Here is a 21,086-nt window from a genome sequence, read left to right as displayed (position 1 = left end):
TCTCTGTTTTGTCTTCAACAGGTCTTTTCCCAGCCATCCTGAATCTGGCCAGCAATGCTATCATTTCCACTAATGCAACCTGTGGTGAACATGGCCCTGAGATGTATTGCAAACTGGTGGAGCATGTCCCCGGGCGGCCTATACGTAACCCACAGTGCCGTATTTGTGACCAGAATAGTGCAAATCCCAAAGGTACGTGTTCTTGTGATGATTCGTGTACCTAACTCGGTGTAGTGATGACACGCTAAATAGGAATTGACATCCTGCATATAGTTACAAAACTTTCTATTCTTAATAAGATCTGGTTTTGATTATTGAATTTTCTTCCTTAAATAATAATCTTGTTAGGTTGGGGGAAATGGCTGAGAGTTACAATTCCCAATGTTGAGCCTACATTGCTCATGAAAATGGGAAAAAAGATGACTTTTCTGTGATTATGCACACCAACGTTCATTAGGAAATAGACATGAAGTGATTTTCGAAGACCTATTCTAATCCAACTTTATTATGGATACTTGTCATTCTAACCCTTCCCCTTGAGCCAGTTGTGGGAGGAGATTCTAGCTACTATTTGTAATTTCATCAAAAACTCTTTTAAAGAGGACACAGTTCACAGTGGCCTGCACAGCTCTTCCTCTCAAAGTTTATTAAAGTGTTATTTCGTTACATGAAGTGTGTGTGGAATGGATCCTGGGGTTTTAATGCCTTGATAGATTTGCATGTCCTGTGTGTATGCCCTTGGCAACCTTTCCTCCTAGCTGGGCTTTTGGCTCGGAAGCAGAAAAAAAACGAGGGTAATGTAGAATAAGGTGCCTACTGACCCACTACTAGCCAGGTAGTAGCCAGTAGTGCTGAAGACTGAAGTCTTGCTGAGAGTCAAGGAGCTGAAGTCTTTACTGTCTTTTCTTAAGTTTGTTCTTTGGAAATGAATTAATTCCTGGTATTTTTTGCCAAAATGATTTCCAAGTTTCTTGAATTCCCTCAGCCAATGTGAAGCTCATTCCAGAGAAAGGGAAGCAGAACAGGAAACCAGGACGGTCTGTGATGGTATTAAGCCAAATAGAGCAGATGCAGGCAGATACAGGTTCCAAAACAGAAGCCCTGGAGAGAGAGGCCAAAGTAGTCAGTGAAGCCAGAAACTAGAGAGATCCTGTTGCATTTAATGCCTTTACTCAGTCAGTGCAGGGGAGAAACCAAAAGCAGGCTTCATTAAGATTAGTCTCCAGATATGAGGACAGAAAAGGCTTGGGGAAGGAGTGTTATGGTGGGTGGGATGATGTTGTGGAAAGTGTAACTAGGCACAGGCTGCAGTATATGTTGATCGGTGCTGTAAGTATAGTGGGTGCTATTTGTTGGACGTAGTCAGTCTGATGGGACCATAGCCTCCATACCCCTACCATCCATGTACCTAGCCAAACTTCTCCTAAGTTTTCAAATCGAGCTCCATGCACCACTTGTGCTGGCAAATCATTCCACACTCTGGAGTAAAGAGGTTTCCCCTCAAGTTCCACTTAAGCTTTTTACTTCTCACCCTTAACCCATGACCTCTGGCTATAGTCTCACCCAACCTTAGTGGAAAAAGCCTGCTTGCACTTACCCTATCTATACCCTTCATAATTGTGTATGCTTCCATCAAATCTCCTCTCAATTTTCTACATTCTAAGGAATACAGTTTTAACCTACTTAATATTTCCTTATAACTCAGGTCTTCCAGACCCGGCAACATCCTTGTAAGTTTTCTCTGTACTTTTTCAACCTTGTTTACATTTTTCCTATAGGTAGGTGACCAAAGCTGTACTCAGTATTCCAAATTGGGTCTCACCAACATCTTGTACAACTTGAACATAACATCCTAATGCACTGATTTATGAAGGCCAGTGTGCCAAAAACTTTCTTTACGACCCTATCTATTTATGATGCCACTTTTAATGAATTATGGAGGTGTATTCCCAGATCCCTTTGTTCTACCACACTACTGTAGTGCCCTACTGTATAAGACCTACCCTGGTTGGTCCTACTGAACTGCAAAACCTCGCATTTGTCTGCCTTAAATTCCTTCTGCCATTTCTCAGCCCATTTTTCCAGCTGATGTGGATCCTCTTGCAAGCTAGGATAACCTCCCTGTCCACTACACCCCGAATCTTGGTGTCATCCGGAACTGCTGATCCAGTTAATGACTTTATCATCCAGATCATCGATGACAAACAGCAAAGAACTAGCACCGATCCCTATAGCACACCACTTGTCACAGGCCTCCAGTCAGAGAGACAACTATCTACTACCACTCACTGGCATCTCACACAAAGCCAGGGTCTGATCTAATTTACTACGTCATCTTGAATGCCATGTGTCTGAACCTTTTTGGCCAATCTCCCATGCGGGACCTGGTCAAATGCCTTGATAATTCCATTTTGACAACATCCACTGCCTTGCTTTCATCCACTTTCCTGATAACTTCCTCAAAAATCATTCTTAAGATTGGTTAGACATGACCTACCGTGCATGAAGCCATATTGTCGATCCATAATCAGTCCATGTGTATCCAAAGACTTGTATGTCCAATCCCTTAGAATTACTTCCGGTAACTTTCCTACAACTGCTGTCAGGCTTACAGGTCTGTAATTTCTTTGTCTATGTGGTGGTCTGTGCTGTTTAATCCCTTGGCACCAGCAACTGACCAATCCTCTCCCTCTTGTTTCATTTCGCGAAGTATGTAATAAGAAGCTTGATCATTTATAATGACTGAGTTGTATGGAGATCCTGAAGCAAATGTGTCCTGATAGATTGTACCAACAGCTCTCTACCACATTCAATTCATCTATTTGTGAATGTTCTTGACCTTATCAGCATACTATCAACTTAGAGTCACAGTAATGTATTTATACAACTTGGAAATAGGCTCTCAAACCTAACTTGTCTATGTCAACTGGGGGAGGGGGGATCTGGCCCATATCCTTCTAAACCTTTCCTATCCCTATCCCTGTGTCTTCTGCAGTTAAAGTGAACTACACAAATGGAGAAGGGGCCACTACGGACTGAAGGTATAGGAAGATTCAGAAATAATAATTTCTTCTCTCTCTTTGTGATTGTACCTATAGAGCGACATCCAATACAGAGTGCTATAGATGGAACCAACAATTGGTGGCAGAGTCCAAGTATTCAGAATGGCAGACAATTCCACTGGGTGACGATTACTCTGGACCTGAGACAGGTAAGGAGAAAGCAAGAAACAAACCTTTATATGTCCTCAAGGACCTTAGCGTATTAAGCATCATCTGTGGAGAGAAGAGGATAGTTGACACTATGGGTTGACATCCTTCATTTATTCAGATCCATTTCAGATGCTGCCAGACCTGCTGAGTTCCTCCAGTACTTGTTGTGTTCCTCCACGTTCCAGTATCTGCAGTCTCTTGTGTCTCTTCACATGTCTTGTTATCAGCATGTTAGTTCTGGTGTATTCCTCCAGCCAGTCTACTCATTGGGTTGACAAGGTAGTTACTAATTGTAGAGTTGAGTGTAGAAACAGGCCCTTTGGCCCAACTCGTCCATTTCAGCCCTGGGAAAAAGCCTCTGACTATCCACACAATCAATGCTTCTCATAATCTTATAAACCTCTATCAGGTCACCTCTCATCCTCCATCACTGCAAGGAGAAAAGGTCAGGTTCACTCAACCTATTCTCATAAGGCATGCTCCCCAATCCAGGCAACATCCTTGTAAATCTCCTCTGCACCCTTTCTATGGCTTCCACATCCTTCCTGTAGTGAGACGACCAGAACTGAGCACAGTACTCCAAGTGGGGTCTGACCAGGGTCCTATATAGCTGCAACATTACCTCTCGGCTCCTAAATTAAATCCTACGATTGATGAAGGCCAATACACCATACGCCTTCTTAACTACAGAGTCAATCTGCGCAGCTGCTTTGAGTGTTCTATGGACTCGGACCCCAAGATCCCTCTGATTCTCCACATTGCCAAGAGTCTTACCATTCATACTATATTCTGCCATAATATTTGACCTACCAAAATTACCCACTTCAGACTTAACTGGGTTGAACTCCACCTGCCACTTCTCAGCCCAGTTTTGCCTCCTATCAATGTCCTGCCGGAAACTCTGACAGTCCTCCACACTATCCACAACACCTCCAAATTTGTGTCATCAGCAAATTTACTAACCCATCCCTCCACTTCCTCATCCAGATCATTTATAAAAATCACAAAGAGTAAGAGTCCCAGAACAGATCCCTGAGGCACACCACTGGTGACCGACCTCCATGCAGAACATGGCCCATCTACAACCACTCTTTGACTTCTGTGGACAAGCCAGTTCTGGATCCACAAAGCAATGTCCCCTTGGATCCCATGCCTCCTTACTTTCTCAGTGAGCATTGCATGTTTTACCTTATCAAATGCCTTGTTAAAATCCACATACACCAGATCTACTGCTCTTCCTTCATCAATGTGTTTAGTCACATCCTCAAAAAATTCAGTCAGGCTCGTGAGGCAGGACCTGCCTTTGACAAAGCTGTGCTGACTGTTCCTAATCATAGTATGCCTCTCCAAATGTTCATAAATCCTGCCTCTCTGGATCTTCTCCATCAACTTACCAACCACTGAAGTAAGACTCACTGGCCTATAATTTCCTGGGCTTTCTTGAATAAAGAAACAACATCCGCAACCATCCAATCCTCCGGAACCTTTCCTGTCCCCATTGATGACGCAAAGATCATCGCCAGATGCTCAGCAATCTCCTCCCTCACCACCCAGAGTAGCCTGGGGTACACCTCATCTGGTCCTGGCGATTTATCCGACTTGATGCTTTCCAAAAGCTCCAGCTCATCCTCTTTCGTAATATCTACATGCTCAAGCTTTTCAATCTGCTGCAAGTTATCACTACAGTCACTAAGTATTCATTAGGTACCTCTGCTATTTCCTCCAGTTCCATACACACTTTCCCACCTTATTCTCTTGCTCTTCACATACTGGTAGAATGCCTTGGGGTTTTCCAGAATCCTGCCCGCCAAGGCCTTCTCATGGCCCCTTCTGGCTCTTCTAATTTCCTTCTGAAGCTCCTTCCTGTTAACTCTGTAATCTTCTAGATCTCTAAGGTTACCTAGGTCTTTGAACCCTTTGTAAGCTTTTCTTGTTGACCAGATTTACTACAGCCTTTGTACACCACGGCTCTTGCACCCTACCATAACTTCCCTGTCTTATTGGAATGTACCTATGCAGAACTTCACACAAATTTTCCCTGAATATTTGCCACATTTCTTCCATACTTTTCCTTGAGAACATCTGTTTCCAATTTAAGCTTCCAATTTCCTGCCTGATAACCTCATAATTCCCCTTACTCCAATTAAACGCTTTTCTAACTCGTCTGTTCCTATCTCTCTCCAATGCTATTGTATAGAATTATGATCACTATCTCCAAAATGCTCTCTCACTGGGAGCTCTGACACCTGACCGGGTTAATTTCCCAATACCAGATTAAGTACAGCTGCTCTTCTCTTGTAGGCTTATCTACACGTTGCGTCAAGAAACCTTCCTGAACACTCTGAACAAACTCCACCCCATCTAAACCCCTTGCTCTAGGGAGATGCCTGTCGATATTTGGGAAATTAAAATCTCCCATCATGACAACTCTGTTATTATTACACCTTTCCAGGATCTGTTTCCCTATCTGCTCCTTGATGTCCCTGTTACTATTGGGCGGCCTATTAAAAAAAATACCCGGTTAAGTTATTGATTCCTTCCTGTTCCTAACCTCCACCCACAGAGACTCCGTAGCAATCCCTCCATGATGTCCACCATTTCTGAAGTTGTTACACTATCTCTGATCAACAGTGCCACGCCCCCACCTTTTTTGCCTCCCTCCCTGTCCTTTCTGAAACATCTAAAACCTGGCACTTGAAGTAACCATTCCTGTCCCTGAGCCATCCAAGTCTCCGTAATGGCCACCACATCATAGCTCCAAGTACTGATCCACACTCTAAGCTCATCAAGATTCAGACCCATCGTTAGAATTCACACTCCCCAGATATCACTGTGGACTACAGACTTGTGACTCTGGAACAATGCAATATTGTATTTAGAGCTAAGATCATAGAATGAACAAGCAAACAAATAAATCTCTGTATGATAGGATGCAACTTAAAGTGAATTTGACTGTGAGTGAATCAGAGTATTTACGGATTTAGTGGATTTGAGGGATAAATCAGCTATGATCTTGGTCAATGATGATGGAGAAACTGGGTGTCCCTACTCCTTTCTCATTTGTTCTTGATTACTCATTTTTCCAATGTCAGGGCATCTTCCTCCAGCAGTATCTGAATAACTGTGGACTTTACAATTTCATAGTATGTGACGGTCGGGGTTATATTTTTAACATTAAAAAGCACAGAGGTGATGTACAGAGAAATGGGTCACAATTGGCTACACATTAGAGAGATAGTCACCACATCAGAGTGGCTAAAAGGATAATTTGAAACTAGCTAAAATAGAAAGTTAAAAATAAATTTTAAAATCATTGATTTTTCCAGGTATGACAACATTAGGTTGCAAACACATACTCACTGTTGTAGTTCAAAAGTACATTGTTCTATATTGGGTTTTCAAGATACCAATATGCAACACTTTGCTAAAGTCCTGAACATTAGACCAGATATATGTTTGACTTTTGTTGCAGGCAGTTATTTCAATGCATCATCTGATCTACTTCCTCTCCAGTAATGGTTTAAGGCACGGCATAGCCACCGCCTGACAGCATTGTTATTTAAGCACAGTTAGTCATTTTTTTTTGTTGAAGTGATGTGAGGCCAGAATTAAGACCTGCATGTGGTTTGCCTTGGTAACTCCAAACATATCCGAAGAATGGTGTTCTTCACATGGTATCTTCCTAATGGTAGGAAAAGAGCAAATGTACAGGCGATTTATCCCCCAAACCCAGTGCTTGTGCTGTAAATCAGATCTGTTGTCTGTGCTTCACAGTCAGCAGTCTACTATATCTCAGCCTGCCCTTTATCTGAGTTACACTGCTGCTCCATTTCTTGTGCAATATTGGCACTGCTTATGTTGGCTGTGTTGATTCTGTGCTCAATCTGATTGCCATGTTGACCTGTCTCCCAAGTAAACAAGCCATCAAAGAAATTTCATCAGCCCACTCACGGGTAAAGGACAAGGCTCCTATCATTGGAGTCGGTGGATGATCAACTAACTATTCATGGCCTGTCTTTCTTTCCTTGGTTCTGCAGAGCATCATAGAAATTACAGAGCAGCTGGAAGAAGTTTAGCCTGTGAAACTGCTTCATCTGGAGTTAGCTCCTTTTAAAAGAGTTTATTAGACCTCTTCCAACCTTTGGGTTTTTTTCATTTCTAAATATGACTGTAAATACATTAAGAGTGCCCAATATATGGACACTCCTGCATTCGAGCTCCTATAATAGTATTAAACATAAGTACAGAAATATATTCATTCCTCCCAATGGCAGGACTAATTTCTTCTCTCTTCTTACTTTCTAATTGTTTTTCTGTGCTTTTCATGCATTACAATACTATATCATGTAATTCTTGTATATTTTCTGATTCATGGACAAAAATGACTTCCAGAGGTCTGTAAAAATGGAACCCATTTTATCTGGGGTTGGCCTGTACATTCAGTTGTCTTTTGAAGAGTGAATCCCGAATCTGGGAACACTCTCTTGGAACCAGTTTCAGGACCCAGCTACTATGTTAGTCACTTTGAAGCATTGGCTCGATTACAGTAACCTTTGTGTCATTCTTCCATTAATTCCTGTTTTGCCACCTCCCTGTGCGGCATTTGGCAACTGGAGGAAACAATTGTTACTCAGCTCAATTCAACATTTAACTTCCCATGTTAGTTTGATTTGAAATTTGACTTTCACACGGAACAGACACCAGTATGGTGCAACTCCCTTTAAAGCCAGGCCATTGACATTAGCTTTCTATATTCAGCTCTTTGGAAAAGGAAGTCCAGCCTAATAATGTCTTGCTTCATAATGGTGATCCTCGTTGCTGACATTTATCAAGACTTCACCATAACCTTTGGCTGTTTTGTTCAGCAAGTGTGCTCCAGAGACTGCTGTAAATATAGTTTTTCAAACTCAGAACCAGGAATCTTAATACTATAAAATTGCTTTCAGTTGGAGATGTTTGAATATGTTCTATGTGAAGCTGGAGTGTACAGACCTGGTGGAATTATCTGACATCCTTTATCTTTTTATTAATACAGAAATTTGAGATGGCCCTTTAGACAAAGCTTGAAGAAGCTTTGAGTTAGCTATGAAAATAACAGAGCTGATGAGAGTGCCTGAAGGCCTGGTTAATGATGGGCTACGTTTCTAATTACTTGTGGGCTTTGATGTGTGCCTATGATAGTCGTTTAGTTATTAAATGAAACAGTGTGTGGATGTGATGCCCAGCAGCAAGCTGATCAAAGTAGCATTCAGTGCAGACTAGTGAATTGTGTGCCTGCTTTTATACTTTCAAAACTGGTGCAATCTTCCTCAGTTTGATTGCAGGAAGATTACCAGGTATTGTAAGCTTATTGTTCGTTAAGAACTGTTGAATATGTATTAAAATAAATAGGTTGCTACCATTGGATTTCATAGCGTGCTATGAAAGGGACATTGTTGTAGGATTTTGGTTTCGCTCATTTCTACTGTTAATGACCTTTGGAAGGTCTGTTCAGGCTGGTCAGTTGAACGATGTCGCTTTGATCTGGATTAATGAGTTGAAGCTGTTTTGGTCATTGACGTCTTTGCAGCAGGACCTGCTCACTCACATTTAATTTCATTATGTGACAATGAGTTGCAGGATTCCAGTATAATTTATTCTCCTGAATTGAAGCAAGACAGTTTTGGACTTTGGTTGACTGGTCAGTGGAAACTACAAACATCCCTTCCCTTCTGCCAGTAAAGGAATCTGGTTATTTTGAAGCTTCATTACAGCAACCCGAGTGAAAAGCTGGTTTTGTTTTTCCAAAAATATGCTTAATTCATGCGTTGCAAAAACATATTGTAGTACATTCCAAGTGTCATTTAACTATGCACGATACCTGACTGATTAAGTGCCTCATTTCTCTGGAATACTAAATTATCCTCATGTTACTGTTGATTCATCAGTAATGCTGAATAGTTTTGCAGGAAGGACCATATTGAAACATTGAGAGATAGAGATAAAGAGAGAGAGGGTTCAGGTCATTTACAATCTTTAAATTAACAAATATGCTTAAATACATTGAATTCCCTGTAAGTATTTTGAGTGTTCTAATTATCCTTGATTTTGTGTTTGAAGTTTAATTTCTTTAATATTTTCTATTATTAATATTTAGATTTTTAAATTGGTTTTTAATTATTTTTATTGAGTTTGGAAATGTTAACCACCCTCTCAGAGATGACAGGATTATCGACAAACTGCAGCAGCCTAGGTGGTGGTGAGGGGAAGGGTGTGCTTTTGACGCGGCTGTCTGAACTCCACAGGATATTGCCGATTAGGAACCAGCTTCAGGGAACCAGCTGCTCTGTTAGCCTGTTTATGAAAATCATCACCAACAGCAAGGAATTTCACTGAAATCACACCCATCCGGAAGATGTTGTTGTTAAGTTGAGTGGAGTGTGTGGGTAGAACAGAATCTTGCATCCTCTGGCCACGGCGACATATTGTTTCAAAACAGACATTACTGTACCAATGCACAGACCTGTACCAGGCTTCCAGCTGCTTGGTGTGCATAGAATCACGGAGTTATACAGAACCAAAACAAGCTCTTCAGTTCAAATTGTCAGTGCCATGTAAGATGTGCATCCAAACTAGTTCCATTTGCCAGTAGTGGATTCCAGTTAATTGGGCCATCAGTCAATCTGGACAGCTGCTGATTTAGGACAACTCCAGAAGAACAAAAACTAATCGAGAAAATAGCTAGGATTCCCTTTGTGTTTTTTTGGGGACTGTGCACCACTTAATTGGTGCAGGGGACTGTTGCTGAGCAATTTCTAATTAGTGTCTGATGTATGCATTTGTGTGGCCATTAGGCACTACATTGTACTTAGAGTCAACAGTTTTTAACTATCATCAGTTACATGTGCTTGTGTTTAAACTGCAGTGAGATTTGCTACTGATAGTTGGTGAGAAATAAGCAGTATGACAATTCAGAACTGTTTTGCTCACCACGGTCTCAAGCATTCAGGCTTGGAGATTGCAGAAACAGCAGGGAGAGAAAATGTAACAATTTGAAGTGAAGATTTGGAGGATGCAATCATTGATAGCATCATATGAAGACAGTCCATTACTTACACTAGATATTTGCAATGATTTTGTTCATTTACAGTAAATCAAAAGAACGCATCATCATTCAATGGATGAATTCCTCTGTCGATAACATCAGGCACTAATACAGTTTTATGGTACTGTCGTAGTATTGATAGTGTTTTAATTTAAATACATTTGTTACTCAGTTAAATAATAGCTTGTCTTTTTTTATACCCTTTTAACTATTTCCATGAAATTTCAGCTAATTGGGGCAGCCGCTTAATTGGGCCAAAATGTACTGGGCCATGTGTGTTCCAATTAACTGGAATCCACTGTATTTGGCCTGTAACTTTGTAAACCTTTCTGCATTTTAAAGGTTGTTATTGCACCTCCCTCAACCATTTTCTCTTGCAGCTCGTTCCACCTCAGTTGCACCTCACTTTCCTATTAACTGTCTCCCCTCCTACTCTAAAACTCTGTGCTAGTTGATTCCCTGACCTGGAATCTGAGCTGGATTGAGGTGCACCACTCCGCAGCCGTTGGTTGTGAACAGCTCCTGGTTGCTAGGCCTCGGATACACTAAAGGTACCTTCCACTAAATCAATGGTCTGGAGGAACAGACGGAGAGGGTTTGAAGAGTTCCACAAAGGTAATGGAGAGGGTTTGAGGAGCCTCTGAAAGAAGAGAAGATGGAAAGACGAGAATTTCATAGTTGGCAGCATAGGCCGACAAGTATAGACATCATTGTGGAGTGGTTACATTTTGGGAATGTTCCTTTTCTTTTTACAATATTTTTATTCAGAAAAAAAAATTTACAGAGTGCAACACATGGATACATCTCAACATAACTTGTGTACATTCATATATTGTGATAAAATTGATCAAAATGTTATAGCATAACACATAAAGGTATACCACTCTGTAATCAAAAATTTAAAGATAAGTCATACATCATAAAATAATTTTTTTATGTTCAAAAAAAAGTCAACCCCCTACCAACTACCAAAGAAAAAAGCTGATGGATGACAATGGATAATTAGAAAAAAAAACATTCACTTAAGAAGAGAAGATAAAAATATACATAAAAGTCTGTGCACTGTTAAACTTTATAAATTAGAAAAGTAATTTAGGAAAGGTCCCCAAATGTCATAAAAAGATTGTTTCGAATTTAAGACTGAGCAGCGGATCTTTTCTAAATTTAAATAAGACATAATATCATGTAGTCATTGAAGATGTGTAGGAGGGGTAGACTCCTTCCATTTAAACAAGATTGCTCTTCTTGCTAAAAGAGAGGTAAAAACTAAAACCTGTAGGTTAGGAGTATTTAAAGTTATATCTTCATTTGCAATAATACCAAACAAGGCAGTAAGGGAATTTGGGTCAAATTGGACCCTGAAAAGTTGAGAGAAGGTATGGAATACTTCCCGTCAAAACCAAAACATATGAATTAAAGAGGCATCAGCAGAGTTGCATTTATGACAAAGTGGAGAAACATTCGGGTAAAAACTGGAGAGCTTCTGTTTAGAAATGTAAGCTCTATGAACCACTTTAAATTGTAGAAGAGAATGACAAACACAGAAAGATGATTTATTAACCCATATAATAATTTTATTCGATCTATCATCAGAAATCTGACAATTTAGGTCATCCTCCCAAGCTTTTTTTATTTTATCTAAAAAGTCTTGTCTAGAACCAATCAACAAGTTATAGATACTGGTAATAGAACCATTAACAAAAGGTTTTAAATTTAAAAGATCGTCCAGTAAATTTTTATCAGGACCTATAGGAAAAGTAGTTAATTGGAAATGTAGAAAATCTCTAATTTGAAGGTATCTGTAAAAATGTGTTTTTGGGAGTGCAAATTTATTTGACAATTGGTCAAATGAAGCAAGAGATCCTGAGATAAACAGGTTCCAAAAACACTTAATACCTAGTTCATCCCAATCCTTAAAGACTTTATCAGTCATGGAAGGGATAAAAAAAAATTAAGGAGAATGGGAGATGATAATGAAAAATTCGCTAAACCAAAAAATTTTCTAAATTGAGACCAGATCCTTAAAGTTTGCTTAACAATTATATTCCCTGTTGTTTTATTTGCTGAAAAAGAAGAGTATGATCCAAGAAGAGAGACAATAGAGAAATTTTTTTACAGAATTAACTTCTAAAGGAGACCCATGATGGGCAATCTTTACAATAAGTATAATAGGACCAGAAAGTAATATTCCTTATATTGGCAGCCCAATAGTAAAACCTAAAATTGGGTAGGGCTAGTCCACCCAGTTCTTTATTTCTTTGTAAGTAAACTTTACTTAAACGAGCTTGTTTATTATTCCAAATATAAGAGGTTAAAATTGAATCTGAAGAATCAAAGTACGTCTTAGGAATAAAAATAGGTAAGGCCTGAAAAAGATATAAAAATTTAGGAAGAATCTTCATTTTAATCAAATTAATTCGGCCAATTAGGGATAATGAAAGAGGGGACCATTTACAAAGTGTCTTTTTCACCTAATTCAATAAGGGGTTTAAATAAATCTTTAAATAAATCTTTAAATAAATTCTTGAAGTTTTTAGTAATTGTTACACCTAGATATGTAAGTTGACTTGTAACAACTTTGAATGGAAATTTGGCATTTGATGACATTAGGTCATTTAAAGGAAATAGCTCACTTTTATGTAGGTTCAGCTTATATCCTGTAAAAGAACTAAACTGGGAGATTAAAGAAAGAACCAAAGGTAAAGAAGTTTCAGTGTTAGAGATAAAAAGCAAAATATCATCAGCGTTTAATGAAATTTTATGAGCCATACCTTCCCTTAGTATACCAGAAATGTCCTTAGATTCTCGAAGTGCTATTGCTAAGGGTTCTATAGCTAAAGCAAAAAGTAAAGGACTAAGAGGACAACCTTGCCTAGTTTCCCGCTGTAATTTAAAGGGCGTAGAAATTTGTGAGTTAGTAATAACCTGAGCAATAGGAGACAAGTAGATTAGTTTAACCCAACGAATAAAATTAGGCCCAAAATTAAACTTTTCTAAGGTCTTAAAAAGATAATTCCACTCAATCCTATCAAAGGCTTTTCCTGCATCTAAGGATAATATACACTCTGATTTTTTTTTTGGATGGTGAATATATCACATTCAATAACTGACGTATATTAAAATGTGAATAACAATTTTTAATAAATCCTGTCTGGTCATGTGATATAATAGATGGTAAAATATTTTCAAGTCTTCGAGCTAAGATTTTGGATAAAATTTTTGCATCAACATTTAATAAAGAAATCGGTCTGTATGAAGAACATTCAGCTGGATTTTTATTTTTTTAAGAATAAGAGAAAAAAATGTCTCATAAAAAGATTGAGGGAGTTTACCTGATTTAAAGGACTCTGATAAAACAGAGGATAAAAAAGGTGTAAGTAACGTAGTGAAAGTTTTATAAAACTCCCCAGGAAAGCCATCAGGTCCTGGGGTCTTACCAGAACGTAAAGCACATATAGCCTCAGCCACCTTCATTGGAAATAGGCTGATCTAACTGTGTTAGACTATCAGCAGACAATGTAGGAATGTTGATATTACTGAAAAAAGCATTCATATAGGTATCATCTGAAGAAGAGTCAGACTGATACAACTTAAGGTAAAAGTCTTTAAATACGTTGTTAAATTCAGAATGGTCGGATGTCTTAGTTCCATTATCTTTAAAAATTTCTGTAATTTGACGATTAACTGTAAAAGATTGGCTAATAAACTACCAGTTCTATCCCTGTGAATGTAAAATTGAGTTTTATCTCTCAACAGCCGTTTTTCAATTGGGTAAGTCAGCAGAAGATTATACATGGATTGGATTTCAATACGCTTATTATATATACTTGGATCTGGAGATAGGGCATACTTTCGATCACGATCTTTTAATATCGCTGCTAGGTCAGACCTTTCTTTGTCGGCTTTTTTCTTTATATAGGTAGAGTAAGAGATAATTTCTGCACGAATATATGCTTTAAAAGTATCCCAGAGTATATTACCAGCAGTATCTCCTTTAAAATTTTCTTTAAAGAAAAAAGTAATATGGTTTTCCAAAAACTTTAGAAAATTTTTATCAGATAACAATGATAAGTTAAAACACCAACTTCTATTTGGTACAGAGTAAACAGGTAATCTTAAAGCCAGAAGCACAGGTACATGATCAAACAAAGCAATCTCCTTATAATCACAGGATCGTACCAGTGGAAGCAAGTTTCTGTCTATAAAATTATAGTCAATCCAAGAGTACATATGATGAACCTGAGAGAAATATGAATATTCCTTTTCTAGGGGGTGTAAAAAACGCCACATGTCAAGAATACCACATTGAGATAAAAAAGATTTAAAAAGTAGGACTGATTTATTAGTGACAGGGGTTTTACTTGAAGAGCAATCTAATATAGGGTCAAGCCAAAAATTAAGATCTCTACCCATGACTAAGGAATACCGATTCACATCAGGCAGAAAAGAGAAAAGACGTTTAAAGAACAAGGAGTTATCTGTATTTGGAACGTATACATTCGCAAATACGATTAGTTTATTCTCAAGACTACCCGAAACAATAACAAAGCGCCCATTTGTATCAGAAATTACATTATGTTGAATTCTGATACATTCTGATCAAACAGGATAGAGACGCCTCTTGATCTAGATTGAGAGGGTGAGTGAAAATGTATACCCTTCCATCCTTTGAAAGAACGTGAAATATCATCTTTACGAATATAGGTTTCTTGGAGAAAGATTGTATGAGTTTTAAGTTTCCAGATATAAGAGAAAATCTTATTTTGTTTTATTTAGACCTTTCACATTAAAACTGAGGATATTAATAAAAGAATCCATCAAGTATCCTTTAGTAATGTATAAAAGGTAATCACAGACATGTAGATAGTGAATAAATAAAACAGTAAAAACATCCAATCAGCTTTACAGAAGAACCCATTTCCCCCCTCCCTCCCCCCAAAAGAGAGAAATCAGCCAAGGGAGGCTGAAGACTAATTCTAATGTTCCCAACCCAAAACTCCGGTGGCTCCAGAAAATATATATGTATAGCTGTGCTGAATAAACAATTGTAAATATATATATCAAAGTAAATAAGTTTGCTAATTACGAAAAAAAAACCCATGGGAAAATATAAGTATTAGCCTTGGTAAAAAAGGAAAGACAGAAGGAAAATCAGTAAGTAAAACAACATATACTTGTGGGTGCAAAAAAAGAGTAAAGAAACAAATAGAAGATAATTAAAAAGGGAAGCTGTTTAGATAGCTTCCTACATAACACTGAGAGAATATAACGTATTGTTTAAAAAAAGCTGCGAAAAACAGCAAAAGAAAAAATGGATGCAGTCTGCCTGCTTGTTTTGCATAGTTTGAAAGATAACAAGGCGCCAGTTACTTAATCAAACAAATGATTAAGACTTCATAAAACCAAGAAACCTTTCCTACAATTCCTAAAGTAACTGTCCTCAGCTTTATAAGGCATTGGCCAGACTGCCCTTGGAATATTGTGAGCAGTTTTGGGTATCTTATCTAAGAAAGGGCGTACTGGCATTGGAGAAGGTCCAGAGAATGGTAATGAGAATTATCCCAGGAATTAAAGAGTTAACGTGTGAAGAGCATTTGATTGTTCTGATTCTACATTAGCGAGAGTTAGAAGAATGAAGGGGGTTTTCATTGAAAGCTATAAAATATAGAAAGTCCTAAATAGGAGTGGATTTGGAGAGGATGTTTCCTATAGTGAGGGAGTCCAGGACCAGAGGGCACAACATCAGAATAGGACATCCCTTCAGAACAGAGATGGGGAGGAATTTCTTTAGTCAAACGCTGGTGAATCTGTGGAATTCATTGACACAGATTGCTTTTCTTTTTTCAAATCTTTTTTTTAAATTATTATCCAAAATAACAAGAGTACATCAAAGTAGGTAACACTTACAATGTCTCAAAGGAAAAAAAAAACAATGTTTTAAAATTGAAAAATATGGTGACACAAAAAAAGAAAAGAAAAAACCCTACTAAAGCAAAGTGAGGGATAAAAAAGAACCCATTTGGTGTTCAACCCCGGAGCCATGCGTCATATAAAAAGCTTCTAAAGATAAACATCAAACCACCAGCAAAAAAAATTATACCAAAATTTACAATTAGATTGAGGAGGAAATCAACCACAGATAGCTGTGGAGACAAAATCATTAGGTACATTTAAATTGAATGTTGATAGGTTCTTGATTATTCAGGGCATCAAAGGTTACGGGGAGAAGGCAGTAGAATGGGATTGAGAGGGATAATAAATCAGACAGGATGGAATGGCAGAGCACACTTGATAGGCCGGATGTCCTAATTCTGCTCCTATGTTTTATGGTTTTATGATCTCAAATATCTTGAAGTACTGTATTTGTATAGATTCTATCCTGAAATCAAACCTCATCGACAGCCTAGAGCAAAAAATAAACTGCTGGAAGGACTTAGTGGGTGGAGCAGTAACCGTAGAGGTGAAGGGATGCGTGATGTGTTGTATCAAGACTTGCATGAACATGGAGGGTGTAGAATGAAGGAGCCAGTATTGTATGTAAAGTAAGAGGGAGGCGTGAGACAGGCTGGCAAGGGACAGGTGGTATTAGATGAGGGGTGGGGGAAGGGATGATGGGCAGATGGAACTGGATGGGGGAGCGTATAGGAAAGATGAACCAAGGAAGAAGAAAGCCTAGATATGTGGCCGATGGGCAGATGAAATCTGTCGGGGGAGGGATTTGTGGCGAAGTAAAATGAGAAAGGAAAGGGTAGCTACATTTGGAAATCCAGTTGTTCATGCCATTGGGCTGTAGGCTACATGAGGAATACGAGGCTTTATGCTTCTCATTTGTACTTGGCCTCACGCTGGCAGTGGTGACGACTGAGGGAGCTCAGATCAGTGTTAAAATGGGAAGAGAAATTAAAATACCATGCGGCCAAAAGCTTAGGATAGCTGCTACAGAGAGAGCACAGGAATTCTACAGATTGGTTACCAAGTTTTGGCTTGGTCTCACCAACATGTAGGAGATCACAATGAGACCAATTTGAAAAGGTGCGCATGAACTCCTCCCTCGCACAGATGGACTGTTTAGGTCCCAGGATGGTGGTGAGGAGGGAAGTGTTGGCACAAGGTATTGGACTGCTGTAGTTGCAGGGGAAAGTAACAGGACAGGAAAGATTGAGTGGGAAGGAATCTGCAGACCATGGATTCAGGAGGGGGAGTAGTCCCTGCAGAAAACATTAAGGGTGGGTGGGGGAGAGGGGAAGATGTAACGGGTGGTGGGATCTGGGGGAAGTGGTGAACGATGACGTGCTCTACACAAGGCTGATGGGAACCAGGAAGACTCATTCCCTGTTCATTTAAAAGTACATAGTCCTGAAATTCTTTTGCTTTGTAAACATCCACAAAAGCAGAGGAGTGCCCCAAAGAATGAATGACAGTTAAAAGTTAGAACCCCAAAGTCTTCCCCCCACCCACACACAAACAGCAGCAAAGTGACAACCCCCCTCCTCCACCAGCAAAAAAAGCATCGGCGCCCCCCCACCGAGCACTCAAGCGTGCAGCAAAGCATTAATAAAGACAGACTAGCAGTACCCCAAAGACTACTCATTCACCTGGTAATTCGACAGACCACAGGCTCTCTCTCTCTCTCTCTCTCTCCCCCTAATAAGGGAAAATGAGGTGTTCCTGTTTCACAGTGAGAAGAGGCATAACAAACAACTTGCTGATTTATGGTGTTATAAGTCTTTTGCTTTGCTTCTTCCAAGCTCTGTGCCCAAAGAACTTGGGTCTCTGGGCAAACAACCAAAAGCTTGCTGCTTTTGATATTCCATCTCCCACGTCACACCATTTTCCTGCAGCGGCACCAACTTCAAGTCCACCTGCCTCCAGAGCCAACAGATCCTGGAACTGTAAAGGCATGCTAATCTTCTAGGCCGCATCCTTGACATATTGAATAGTGGCCAGTCATGAGACTCTGAGAGCGGGTCCTATTCTTGCAAAGAACCGAAGTCAGCATGTAACTCTAGGTCAGGATCTTTGAAAGAACCCTAAAAGGGAAAAGCAGAGATATTAAAGATAGAAATAGGGCTGTTTCTGAAGATGCAAACAAAAGAGTTGTCATTAGGCACCATTGTTCTCCCCATCTGTCCCATGTCCCATCTGACTCTAACTATCCATCTCTCCCCTTCCCAAAGTCTGGTTTTAGCTATCACCTACCAAATGCTATTTTGCCCCTCCCACTCACTTTTATCTAGGCTATGCTCCCTCTACGCTCTCAAAAGGCATCACTGCGATTTGCATTGAGAATGTAAAAGAAGCAGCTTATACGTATAGCCTAACTGTAAATTGTTTTCTGTGAACTGAGTTTCAGGTTAACTGAGGTTTCCAGAATCTTGGCCTGCAGCATCGACTGATGCTGTCCGTCCACAGGTACTCCTTGACTTGTTGAGTTCTTCAGGAGTTTCCGTGCTCCAGATCCAACATCTGTAGTCATTTGTGTCTCTACCCTGATAAAGAACATGATTGCAAAATCTCTTCCTCTGCTCACTTAATTATTTTTTCAAGTTGCTATGATTTTGTTAACGATTAGGTTATGACTGAAATTTATTCTACTTATGTATTTGCGTAATGAAAACCTGCATTTGGATATATGAGGAAAAAAAACAGGACCAGCGAACATTATCAGATTCGATCTCTGAAACATCTCAAAGTGTGCCTTGCATATTTGCTGGAACAAGGCGTCATTACAGATTTTAATAGGATCACACTGGGAGGCCTAGAGCAAGTAACAAGATAGTTAATTTCCAGCATCTGCCATTCTTTTGATTTTTCTCTTCCTCAAAACTGTTTATACATTTAGAAGACACTCGGTAGTAAATGAGCAAACAGGAAGGAATATTAAAAAGGTGGCTTTAGTTCCCCATGCATGGTAATTAACCAAATGGCTGTGGGGAGCTATTTGTACATCTCATGACTCCTATGCTGCAGTAGACTTTCTCTTTCCTTTTAACCTCCAACAGCTCTCTCATGGATTCCTGGTTGGGGGTGGTTTTTGTTGCCTGCACTGGCCAAGTTTTCTAATTACTTTACGCATTGCTGCATTTTTCTTAAGTACGTGAATGAAACAGCTTACATGTGCAGTCTAATTGCACATGCATTTTCTTTGAACCAGGTTTTAGGTTTACTGAGGTTGTCGGGGTTAAACAGCAGTGCCGTGCTACATTCACTTCTGTGCTATTGAGTATGCACAGCTTGTTAATGTTGAACCAGATAGTGACAATCCAGCCAGTTGCCAATGGTGTTAAAGTGACCTCGGGTTCAAGCAAAACGTGACAAGTTCTTTTTTTATTTTAATATTGGGGTTGAATGTGACAGGTATTTATTTATTTTAAGGAAGGAATTGCAGTCAACATTTTAAAGTAGAGAAAGGAGGTGATAAATTCTGACCCTGTAACATGAATGGAAGTGAGCTGACATAGCTTTGCAAAATGGGTTGCTGTTGTATGTGGCTCCGTGTGAGGAGTTTAACAGTGGCTCCTGTTGTGGCTTAATTGCACCTACCTTTTGTCCCTTGAGTTAGAAGATGTTAGTTCAGGTCACACTCTAGATGTGAACTTCCCACTTACAGGGAAAGGTGCATAAAAAGGGCCAGAAGAATCATTAGGGGCCCGAGTCACCCCAACCACAAACTGTTCCAGCTGCTACCATCCAGGAAACAGTATCACAGCATAAAAGCCAGGACCAACAGGCTCCGGGACAGCTTCTTCCACCAGGTTAACAGAACGATTAATGTACGCTGACATAATTGTATTTCTCTGCTATATTGACCGTCCTTTGTGAATACTATTTATTACAAATTACTATAAATTGCACATTGCACATTTAGACGGAGATGTAACATAAAGATTTTTACTCCTCATGTATGTGAAGGATATAAGTAATAAAGTCAATTCAACTCTGATTGCGTCTACACGTAACATTCATCCACAAGAGCTTTAGATGAATAGCGGATGGAATGGTAGAAACGGTCCTGCTGTTACTGGAGTTAAAGATATCACGATCAGCCCTCTCACCATGGCTGCTGTGCTACTTAATTTAGCACAAGGTGTAATATGCATGGCATTCTTTGGCTGGACGTTTCATTAATTATTCTGGTAATGGAGTGGGAGAGTTGGTATAATTCTTGATTCAGTAGTTCCTGAAGAACCAATGATTGGGAAGTACCCATGAACGCTCTGCTTATGTCTTGGCAAGGTAGGACCTTGCTGCATTATCAGAGTTATTATTGTCCAATCCTGACAAGATCACTTGAGACTTGCATTGCAAGAAGCTGTTCCTTTATTTCTGTGTGACATCAGTTTCTGGATTTGAATGTGGACCTGCAGACTGCGGATAAGATAATTCACATGGTTAAGAGATAGAATGAGATTGTAGTTAAACAACCAGAATAGGTAGCTTCTCTGTATTCCTGGGATTCAATTAGAGCTGTAGAACATGTCGCTATGAAGCTATTTAAGTGTTTTACTTGTATTACCCCCTCACTGGGCTCGTATGCAAACGTGGCTCAATAGCTACCTCTGATAACAGCCCCGTGACTCAGTGGTAAGAGGGCCACCTTTCACAAACGATGTATGTCCAGGGTCAGTATGGTTTGGGGTTCAGCCAAGCAAGAAAATTAGGGTGTTCTGCTTGATAGAACGCCAATTGAGTGAATGCTGTGTAAATACTGCCCATACACAATTACTGATTAGCAAAAAATAACAGATTGTGCACTGCATAAAATTGTAAAGAAAGTATATTTACTAATT

At 39.4% G+C, this 21,086-nt stretch overlaps 1 protein-coding gene across 2 annotated transcripts in view; it reads left to right on the top strand.

Annotated features, from left to right (window-relative positions):
• Positions 1 to 21,086, top strand: part of lama1 (laminin, alpha 1) — a 340,811-nt gene that overhangs the window by 53,406 nt on the left and 266,319 nt on the right. For both annotated transcript variants that reach the window (XM_059975999.1, XM_059976007.1), the window contains 2 exons: positions 22 to 192; positions 3,099 to 3,211. In XM_059975999.1, coding sequence (XP_059831982.1) covers positions 22 to 192; positions 3,099 to 3,211 — 284 coding nt within the window. The remainder of the gene's footprint in view (positions 1 to 21; positions 193 to 3,098; positions 3,212 to 21,086) is intronic.

The sequence above is a fragment of the Hypanus sabinus genome, chromosome 1 (assembly GCF_030144855.1).
Source record: "Hypanus sabinus isolate sHypSab1 chromosome 1, sHypSab1.hap1, whole genome shotgun sequence".
NCBI lineage: Eukaryota > Metazoa > Chordata > Chondrichthyes > Myliobatiformes > Dasyatidae > Hypanus > Hypanus sabinus.
This window is presented reverse-complemented; position numbering and strand designations above follow the sequence as displayed.